We start from the raw sequence: 11,830 nt of genomic DNA, 5'->3' as shown, positions 1-11,830 counted from the left end.
ATCAATACTTGAGACCGAGCCACTATAAATCTTTAGTGTTGTTTCTACTATTCTAGTTCAGTTCTCACTTTCATATCGTTTGTTCGACTCAGAGTCGTTGGCCAAATCTGTGGTCAACACAGTCAAAACTGACTTGGCGGATATGGTCAGTTTATTTTAAATACATAATAAATATAAAATAATGCATAAATATTTTAAAATGAGTCTCAACATAGTGACATTCTATCTCATCTACTTATTCTAAAGTGCTAGGTTCTAATCCTACACCAGAACACTAGATATGATATAAAATGATGTTACATATATTTATATAGTCGATTTTGGTTTTACCATATTTAAAATTTTAGAAAGTAAAACCAATTTCCATGTAGTATAAAACTGAAACCGACTGACATGGGACCAAAAATTCAGTTTTTAAGCGATAAGTTTCATGGTCAGTCTCAGTTTGGTGGTTTTTACTTTCACTCCTTGCTACAAATATATTAATTTTAGTCTCATCTTTCATATTATTATACAGTCAGTTTTGATTTAATCATACTTAAAATTTTAGAAACTGAAACCGACATTTTAGAAACTGAAACCGACTGATGTGGCACCAAAAAATTAGTTTTTTTTGGCGATTAGTTTCATGGTCGGTCTCGGTTTGGTAGTTTTTACTTCCACTCCTAGCTACAAATATATTAGTTTTAGTCTCATCTTTCATATTATTTATTGATATTAATAAATACAAGAAAGTTTATTTGGGTTACAAATGCTATAATTGAAAATAAAGACAATAATTATGCAGGCACCTCAATTATGATGTTTTGATCATTGTGTGGTGCTCTCACAACTTTTATGCTTGTGATGGGCAAACATTCCTCCCAAAATTCATTTGTATTCACAAAAATAGCATGTTGGTGTAATATGCTTGCATATTATGTTGCTTATATATTTCTTTTGATGTCGTCATTGCAATAGATTTGCTGAAACTCACATATTTAGGCTCGCACAAATATTGCTCGCTCAAGTACATTTTATCATGTAACAATCCCATTAAAAATCATTAAAATTAAACAAACCAAAATTATCAACCCAAAAGTATACGAATTGGTTTTCTTCTAATAGAATAACAAACATAACAAAAAATAACTTCAAATCCCAATAGTACAAGCAATAATAACTTTAAACAACGATGATAAGATGACGATTGCGAAGCTGAATAAAATTAAGACAAAAAGATTAGAAGAAGACAAGAGAATGACAAAGAGAAATGATACTTCTCTTAAATTACAGGAATATTTTAGATCCCAACAGTATACAAAATCAATCTCCTAAAACAGAAAGATAGTTCTCAAAAGTAAGATCTTTTAAAAGTATAATTCTTTAAATTTCCGTTTAAATATATATTTTTATGTACATAATTTGTCTATTGTTTTTTCTTTTATTTTAAAATAACAATGACAAAGCACAACTAAATAGAAAAATGTACAAAACAAAACCATATTAGAGGGGTCGTTAGCTACAAGACAAGATGGGGGTATAGAGGGAGACAAAGTGAGCGTGGGCCCCGGCGTTTTGTGGCACTCTCCAGTCTCTCCTCCACCCCAGTTGGCCCCCACACTCCACACCCACCCCATTCCATTCTCAATTCAGTTCTACTAGGCCTGCTCTGCCCTGCCCTGTGATTAAAGACAAACTAAACTAGTGGACTCACGACTTACTCCCACTCTTTCTTCACTATTTTTATTTTTCATTCATTAATTCTTCAATTTCCAAAGGGTTTTATTGGTAATTGGAAAATAATTTTTATTTATTTATTTTTTGATTAGTGGAAGAAAGAAAGAAAGGGCAATTGACTAAAATCAAGAAAATGATTAACCATGTCGTTTTAGCCCATCACGCGCCTTACCTACGTGGAAAGTGTTCACATGTCCCTTTCCATTTCCGATTTATTTTCTTGTCGTTTCCAGTGATAACAGTGATCATATTCATATCATAGCATATCATATACTTTCTTTTCTTTTGGTGGAAGCCGTAAGAGGGCAGCTCATCACTCGTACTCATTATAATGGAATTTGTTTTTTGTTTGTTGGGAAAATTTTGTGTATGATAGATTGAGGCGTTTATTTATTTATGTCACAAAATGGGATTCAATTAGCAAGTATACATATATATGGGCTCATTTTGATGATATCATAGCTTTAACATACTTTAATTCAAAATGATTTTGATTGACGTGAGGAGAGGAAACCATTCCAAACTAACATGCATTATGGTAATAATCATGTCTTATCATATTTGCAATAAAATAGATTTAAATTATATTTGCGATATTTAGAGTTCACCTCCTTTAGATGCTAAAAAAAATATACGAAGGTATCCAAAGCATTATGGGCAATTTGAAAGTGTCAAGAGTGTCTAGCACGCGCGGCAGAGAGGTCTGCATAAAGCATGTCCATATGAGATCAAATTTACCATAATATCCTTTAAGAAGGCGACAGTACATACGTATTTCATACATTCCAAGACTTAAAACAAATAGCAATTAAAAAAAAAACACTTTAATTCTTTTTTCTTTCACTTTATTTGGTTTTTCAAAATATTTTGTTTGAACAAAATTATTTTAATTAACTTGTTTTTTCAGTTTTCATTCTGTTGGAAAAAGGAAACTTCTATTTGGGAAAGAGAGATGTTGGCTGACGAAAGCTTTGGTATTGTTCTGCAGCTGAGGAACTGTCCCTCTCCCTCTTAACAAAAATATATGTTATTCTTTTTTCTTTTATTTATTTGTATATATTTTTTTTGTTCTTTTGTATATTTATGAATATGCATGATGCGTTTTAGATTGTTCTTTCTGATGCTAGCCTTAAAACAAAACGTTCGTTCATGATTTCATAGTTTATTTTTGTATATATAGGATGTGTCAATATCTTGATAAGAACAAAAATTTACTTTCACTCTCATTGTTATAAATGATATTGTTTTCATCAATAATATATGTGAGAGTTGGTACCCCTTTTGCAGTAGTGTACGAGAAATGTTTCTATGTATAAATTTGAAATTTAACGTATTTCACAATATATAATATTTTTATGATGATCATCAAGAATTATTGTTAAAAAAATATAATAATTTAAATTTAACGTATTTCACAATATTCCTTTTGTGAATAATAACTCGATTCACTCATGACTCCATTAATGTTCTTGCTATATAATATTTTTATGATGATCATCAAGAATTATGGTTAAAAAAATAAGCAATTTCATAAAATATATTTATTCAATGAGCATACATAACTATATCCAATGATGTATAGGATAGTTATGAATAATGCAATATGTCGCAGCTAATCAACATAATAAATAGTAAATAGTAAACTTTTAAATGTTTATTTAATTATTTTGGCTTGAGACCCCATTAAAATAAATTAAAGCCAATTGTACTCCAAGTAACAAACATCGATAATCGCATAGGTCATCTACCAGAAAAGATGTTAAGTGGAAGTATATGCAAAAAAACAAAGATTTTTTATAATATTAATTATTAATTTTGAATAATTTAAAATGATTGAGGATGATTGTGTTGAAGCTTTATTCTTATCTTAAGAAATACTTTAGCAACATTAATAATACAAAGTAAGTAAGTGCCTATCATGGTAAAAACTTTACCAAAGTCAAACTTAGTAGAAAAAGCAACAATCAGTATATTCGCTTGTATATAATAATAAACATTAATGACCCAAATAGATAGAAAAACCAAAATTAAATCATATGATCCACAGGACAGGACAGGACAGGACTACAAGTAGGGGATATTCTAGTCATTTCAATAAAGTTTCAAACATCCGCGCCAATATTTTTCATACTGGTGTATATATTTTAAATGAAGCACAATCATAGTGTGACAGAATACACAGAGGGAATATATATAGTGAAGCTGAAAGCTACGATGAGCCACTAATTCGTGTGCCCAGTCCTTTTTCTACATATATGTATAGTAGGTGTCTATTTGTTTTTGGATTATTAAGATATGAAACTGCTCACATTTTTAATATGAATGTGTTTCTGGGTACCTGAAAAGCTGCTATATATGAACATAATTCTTAATTTTGAATTTTGATATCCAATACAGCCCATATATAAAGTACTTTTTTTTAAGTAAATTTTTTTTGTCTCTTTGTTCAAGTTGATTTTTTAAAGTATTTTGTTTTAGTAATATTTGGAAGTTAAAACTACTCGAAGTTGCTAGTAATGCTTCGAGTATTTGTCTCTTTTGGAAGTATTTTGTTTTGAGTGATATTTGGAAGTAATTAGTAATGCTTCGAGTAACTAGTAATACTCGAAGTTAAAAAAAATTGTCTCTTTGTTGATAAAATGATAAAAAGAAGTCTAGAAATTACAAGAAGATGAAGAAAAAAGAGTAAAAGAAAAAGGCAAGAAGATATTATTAAACGGTGGAAGAAAGAAATAAAGGGAAAATAAAGAAACAAATTAGCCAGGGGAAGAAGTATTTAAAAATTAAAAATAGTGGTTTGGGAATATGGTGGGAAATTGAAATGACTTTCTTGGATCCTGTGAGAGACATGTTTACTGTTACACATGTTTATCAATTTAGTTTGGCCAACAAAAAATAAGAATAAAGGAAACAAGGAATGATGAAAAGTAGAGGCAAAAGAAAAGGAAAAAAATTACAAAAGAAATCCAAGAAAAAAACCAAAAGTATTCTTGGATATCAGACAAAGGTAGAATACCATGCTCATATAATATTCATGTAGCCCAAAATTAAAAATAAATAAATAAATAAAGCAAACGGAGAGAGAGAGATGATTCATATGTCTTGGATTTTGCTAGTTGTACCTGTGACATAGACGAGAGCCCAGGAGAAGAAGAAGCAGAAGAAGTAGTAGTTGTATAAGTAGTTTCTCTCTCCTCCTCTTTCTTTGTTTCTCTCTCTCTCTTCCATATGCCCACCAAGAAATCCCACCGAAGGAAATAATCATCATGAAACTCCCTCTGCACCCAGCACTCGGGAAAAGTATTTTGCTCCCTCATCAAAACCTTTCTTCCCTTAAATTTACCTCTATTAACTCATCTTCTCTCTCAGTAGTACCCTTTACCACTAGAATTCCATAACCATGAAACTTTCTTTTGCTTTCTTTCTCACTACCTTCTCCCACTTCTTTTTTCTGCAAATATCAATAGTGTTTTCTTCATCACCACCTCCTAGTAATTCCCAGCTTCCATTACAGCTCATTGCCCTTCTATCTCTAAAATCTTCCCTTAAAGACCCTCAATCCACCTCTTTCCAAGATTGGGACCCTTCTCCAATCCTCTCCAAGCAGCCTAATCCCGAAGACCCTCTTTGGTGTTCTTGGTCAGGAATCAAATGCCATGCCAAGACACCAAGGATTACAAGTCTCGACCTCTCTCACCGCAATCTTACCGGCACAGTCCCTCCTGAAATCCGCTACTTGTCGAGCTTAACCCACTTGAACTTGAGTCGAAACAGCTTCGGTGGACCTTTTCAAACGGCCATTTTTGAGTTACTCGAACTCAGAGTCCTTGACATCAGCCATAACAACTTCAACTCAACGTTCCCACCCGGGATTTCCAAGCTCAACTTCTTGCGAGTCTTTGACGCTTACAGCAACAGCTTTACTGGACCCCTACCTCAAGACATTGTCAAGCTTGGGTACCTCGAACAGCTCAACCTCAGTGGAAGCTACTTCAGTGGCAGCATTCCGAAGGCTTATGGGAGCTTCCCAAGATTAAAGTATCTCTATCTAGCTGGGAATTGGTTAACGGGGTCAATACCACCTCAACTGGGCTCCTTATCGCAGCTTGAGCACTTGGAGATAGGCTACAACCAATTCTCAAATGGGCTTCCATCAGAACTCGGTTTGTTATCAAATCTCAAGTACATGGATATCTCCAATACTACATACATTTCTGGGCCAATCGCTCCTGAACTCGGTAACTTAACGAAGCTGGAAACGTTGTTACTCTTCTGGAACAACCTTTCGGGAGAAATCCCACCAAGTTTTGGCAACTTAAAAGCCATTAAGGCTCTTGATTTGTCGTTTAATAAGCTATCAGGGAGTATGCCAGCAGAGCTATCTGAGTTAAAAGAGCTAACGTTCCTGTCCTTGAGCAATAATAATCTAAGTGGTGAAATTCCAGAAGGAATAGGTGAGTTTCCAAACTTGGACACTTTGAATCTATGGAAGAATTCCTTAACTGGGATCATCCCACAAAATCTCGGTTCAAGCGCTAAGCTAACGAAGGTTGATTTGTCCACCAACTCACTCGGTGGACCAATACCACCAAACATCTGTAATGGTAACATGCTCATGAAGCTCATCCTCTTCTCCAACAGGTTAGTCAACTCGGTCCCCGACTCACTAGCCAATTGCACTTCCTTAAATCGGTTCAGAGCCCAGAACAACAACCTCACCGGCTCGATCCCTCACGGACTTTTGTCTTTGCCCAATATAAGCTTCGTCGATTTGAGTAACAACAGCCTTTTCGGTCCCATACCTGAAGAACTTGGCAATGCGTTGGGCATCGAACACTTAAACGTATCCCAAAACCCTTTGAACTCAACTCTCCCAGATAACATTTGGAATTCCACCAATTTGAAGATTTTCTCAGCCATTTCGTCCAAGCTTCTAGGCAAAATACCGGATTTTGTTGGCTGTAGAAGCATGATGAAGATCGAATTGCAAGATAATTTGTTCGAAGGTAATATCCCTTGGGACATTGGTCACTGCGAGAAGCTACTTTCCTTGAATCTGAGCCTCAATTCCATCACCGGTATCATTCCATGGGAGATTTCCACTCTCCCTTCGATCACAGACGTCGATCTTTCTCACAACAATCTCACCGGAACGATTCCTTCCGATTTCGGGAATTGCAGCACCTTATCGACCTTCAATGTCGCGTTCAACTCGTTGACAGGTCCAATCCCGACGTCCGGGATTCTGTTCCCAAACCTCCATCCATCGTCGTTTTCCGGCAACGAAGGACTCTGCGGCGGAGTATTACCCAAGCCTTGCGCAGCAGATGACACTCTCGGCGCCAGCGCCGTCGAGGCCCATCAGCAGCAGCCGAAGCGGACTGCCGGCGCTATCGTCTGGATCATGGCCGCGGCGTTCGGGATCGGACTGTTCGTCCTCGTCGCGGGAACGAGGTGCTTCCGCGCCAATTACAGCCGACGATTCAACGACGACCGTCAGATAGGACCGTGGAAACTGACGGCGTTCCAGCGATTAAACTTCACCGCCGACGACGTACTGGAATGTTTGTCGATGAGTAACAAGATTCTTGGAATGGGGTCCACTGGCACAGTATACAAAGCGGAGATGCCAGGTGGCGAAATCATAGCCGTTAAGAAATTGTGGGGTAAGCAAAAGGAGAACATCCGACGGCGCAGAGGGGTACTTGCTGAGGTGGAGGTATTGGGAAACGTGAGGCATAGGAATATAGTGAGATTGTTAGGGTGTTGCAGCAACAGGGAATGTACCATGTTGCTCTACGAGTACATGCCTAATGGTAACTTGGACGATTTATTGCATGGGAAGAACAAGGCTCAGAATTTGGTAGCCGATTGGGTTACGCGCTACAAAATCGCCTTGGGCGTGGCTCAGGGGATTTGCTATCTTCACCATGACTGTGATCCCGTCATTGTGCATCGCGATCTCAAGCCCAGTAACATCTTATTGGACGGTGAGATGGAGGCCAGGGTCGCAGATTTCGGCGTGGCTAAGCTCATCCAGACCGACGAGTCCATGTCTGTCATCGCCGGTTCCTATGGCTACATTGCGCCAGGTACGTTCTTTCTAAAAAATTATTATTATTATTATTATTATTATTGTGCGCCGGGGCATGTGAACAGTGTTAACGGGGTTGACCTTCGGCGCACGTTAGTTAGATGGATAATATATCATAGCTATATGCTTTGGTAATTTTGTTTTACATGTTTTTTTATTTTGGTTTGTTATACATGAGACTGTTAATTCAAACTCTAACTTAACGATGATCAATGCTTTAGTTTACCCTAGAAATTCAGACTAGTAATTATTAAGAATGAGCCAAAACTATAATTTTGTTGAGTGGGACAAAGTATTGGAGTTATGTTTTTGTCTTTCCTAGATCTTATATTTCATTGTTTGTTTGGATTAGATATTATATTATTGCCTCTACTAATAAGCTGTGGATGCAAGGTTAGTCAAAATTGCATCACAGATACTTTCCTTTTTGAAGATATGCAATAGCTAGATCTTTTACAAAATTTTGAAAAACAGGAGTTAAAGATTTTTTTAAAGAAAAGAAAAAGCTTAAAATGTCTCTTATCATAAATGGTGGGGTTTAGGTTAATGAGTGTATCTTGGCCATGATTAAAAACATATATTATTATATTGTTCTCAATTCGCTTGCTTGTAGCTTTCAAATATTTCATCCTAAAAGAATAAAAAAAAAAGGAAAAAAGAAGTTGATAAGACATTTTCCGCATACATACCAAACCTTACTGTACTTCTAATGTAAAATGTCTAATTTTTTATGATATAGAGAAAAATTTAAAATTATATTTTTTTATATAAATGAATAATATTTTTATATATGTAGTGAAATATTATTTATTAAATTATAAATATTTTATTATTTTTTTATAAAATTTTGTATATATATGAGTGTGATATTATTATATTTAATTATTTTATTTCTTAAAATAAATAAAATATTTTTAAGAAATATAATATTTAAATGATGTAGAGAAAAAATAAAGAAGCTGATATATGGTATAATGTAAAAGTTTGAGATAAATTATAAAAAAAATATGTTTTGGTGGTGTATTTTATAATAAACTTTCTCAATAATATTTAGCTAAAACTCACAAAAACATATTCCATAAACTCTTTTATACATATATTTATAATAGCTATGCACAAACTCCAATTAATTTATATCTATATTTACATATCTTTTATATAATATTTTAATATTATTATTTTTCTTTATAAGTTTTTTTTCTCTCATTTAGTATATATATTTATTATTTATTTTTTCATTTTCAATTATTTTATTTTACTTTAATTAATAAAATATATTTAAAGATATAATATTTAAATGTAGAGAAATATATAGAGAAGCTGATATGTAAAACTTAGAAGTAAAATAGAAAAATGTATATTTTGGGGAGATATTTTAAAAAATAGAGTATATCATCCGTTAATAATACTCTTATGCTATTAATTTCCCATGTCGACCGATGTTATTAACACACCCGCAATTAGATACTTAATTACAAAAAACAGTCATTATTATTAAAATGTCTCTGATAAATGGTGGGGTTACTTAGTTGTGATTTAATTAAATGAATAATAGGGACCGACTTGGTCACCGTGGTGCATGCGGAGTACAATCACAAGTCCTTTTACTACTTTTTATTAGTTTTTGTTTTTGTTCACAATTTCTTTGGAGCAAATTTTGTTTTTCGGTGATTGTGGCACTACTACTGCGCATGGCAGGGTCATATAACTTTTCCTTTATTTATTTCTCCCGTTTTCTTTTTCCATATAGGTCAGTTTTTGTACGATTACCTGTTTATACTACGACCCCACCTTGGATTTTGTCCCACTTCAAATATAAATAATATATATATTTATTTAAGGAATTGACTTTCCATGCATTGTATTGTGTTTTTACGTTAACTGCAGTACTATTCGATGATTAATTAAAGCTAATACTATGTAATCTTTTATCTGCAGAGTACGCTTATACTTTACAAGTGGACGAGAAGAGTGACATATACAGCTACGGCGTCGTTTTGATGGAGATCCTGAGCGGAAGAAGGTCTGTAGATGCGGAGTTTGGTGACGGGAACAGCATTGTGGATTGGATGAGAACAAAGATAAAGACAAAAGATGGGATAAAAGATGTTTTGGACAAGAATGCCGGGGCGGCGTGCTCGCCTGTGAGGGAAGAGATGATGCAAATGCTGAGGATTGCGCTGCTATGCACCAGCCGCAGCCCGGCGGACCGGCCGTCGATGAGGGATGTGGTTTTGATGCTGCAAGAGGCCAAGCCCAAGAGGAAGTTGCCGGAGCCTACTCATCATGTAATATGCATTGGTACTGGTGGTGGTGATAGTGGGAGCGATCATGATATTCCTTTGCCACAAAAACCGCCCGCCGCTGATTGTTAATATATGATTTCACTAATTTAAAAAAAAGGGCTTTTTTTAATTTCTCTTTTTCGTTCTTTTTTTTGGGGGGGTTTTTTTGGGTTATTTTTCATATGTGGGGGGATTGGTATAGGAGATGTGATTTCTTATTTTCCTTTCAATGGAATCTTTAATTATTAGATGTTCTATTGTTGTGGTTGCTTAATTAATGTGTGTATATATGCTTATAGCTACTACTACTACGATCGGCTATATATATAAGAAATTTTTTGGGCAGCACGTGATTGTTTTAAAGTGATTAATTTTAATCACCGCTAATAAGTTTAGTATTATCGGTATATGGATAAGTTGTAATTTTTTTTTTTTTTTTACATTACGGTGTGTAATATAGTTACAAGACAAATTTTTAGCAAATTCTGGATAATTTAGAATGTCAAAATTAGAATTTAAATAGCTTATTGCACATACGTATAAATATTGAAATAAGCACGTGTGCAACAAGCTGTTTTAATCTTGATTTTGATACTTAAATTATTCGAAATTTCCTGAAAATTTGTGAGAGTTCACTATAACTACATTATACAGAGTCATGTAAAAAAAATTAGAATTGCATGCCAAAAATACTAAAAATATCTATAAGTAGTGACTAAAAATAATCACTACTATAGTGATACCCTATAAATATTGATACGTGTACAAGAGTAAACAAGGTTACGCTATGGAGTTGATGCTCACGAGAGGACGACATTTTTTTATCATACATTCGATCACTATTACAAAAAATGGTTTTTAGGGCTCGCATTGCGCACCCTATATAAGGGTTTTTACCGCTGCCGTCCTCAACCCAGCTGCCAACAATGGTACCCCTAGGCTGCCGGAAATGGACCAGCCACCGTCCTCCATGCTGCCCAAGTCAGAAGTCCCTCCAAGTCTTAGTCCTCCATGGCCTCCTCTTTCTCCTTCCTTCTTTTTGTGTGCTGAAAAAAAAATTAAACCCTAATCCCCAATATGATATAATGATAGTATTTGACCCATTTTTATTTTACAGTTTTAAGGGGATGCTTTGGGCGCCCTTAATACTTTTTTAGGGCACCCAAAATGCATTCTTAAAAGTCCCAACTGTAATAGCGTCCATTTTTACTTTCAAATTCTCAATCTAGATTTTTTAGGACCCACATATTTAATTAGGATACTCATTATGTACCCTAAAATATCATTTTGTAAGGATTTTTAATAGGCTTACTAAAAAATCCATATATATTTTTAAGTGGTTGCATATAAATGAGTGTCCTAAAAAAGGTGATCTGTAAAATGTATTTTGTAGAAGTGGATGCTCTCATCAGCTTATACATATACAAATGTAACTATATAGGAATCGTAGTGTGTGTATATATAGTGTGGTTGTCAAACAAGGGCTAATTAAGTTTATTGTATAAGATTAGAATAATATTGTGATCGATGGACCATGTATAACAATATTTGATTGGTTAAATTTAATATAGAGTGTTAGATTTTCGACATAATTAATATATTATGTGAGAAACAATTGTTTGGTAATGCTTAAATAAATAATTATTTATTTAGTTAATTAAAAATTTTATAATTAAACATAAAATAGTGTTTGGTAGCTCTATTTTTATTTATTATTTTTTAAAATTTTAAT

At 34.2% G+C, this 11,830-nt stretch overlaps 1 protein-coding gene across 1 annotated transcript; it reads left to right on the top strand.

Moving 5' to 3' along the window:
* The first annotated feature begins 4,517 nt into the window (after nt 1-4,517).
* On the top strand, nt 4,518-10,591 carry LOC133798037 (leucine-rich repeat receptor-like protein kinase TDR). The gene is made up of 2 exons (XM_062236209.1): nt 4,518-7,811; nt 9,752-10,591. The coding sequence occupies exons 1-2, from the start codon at nt 5,120-5,122 to the stop codon at nt 10,186-10,188; spliced, it is 3,129 nt and encodes a 1,042-aa protein (XP_062092193.1). The 5' UTR covers nt 4,518-5,119; the 3' UTR covers nt 10,189-10,591.
* The last annotated feature ends 1,239 nt before the right edge of the window (nt 10,592-11,830 follow it).

Source organism: Humulus lupulus, chromosome 8 (assembly GCF_963169125.1).
Source record: "Humulus lupulus chromosome 8, drHumLupu1.1, whole genome shotgun sequence".
NCBI lineage: Eukaryota > Viridiplantae > Streptophyta > Magnoliopsida > Rosales > Cannabaceae > Humulus > Humulus lupulus.
This window is presented reverse-complemented; position numbering and strand designations above follow the sequence as displayed.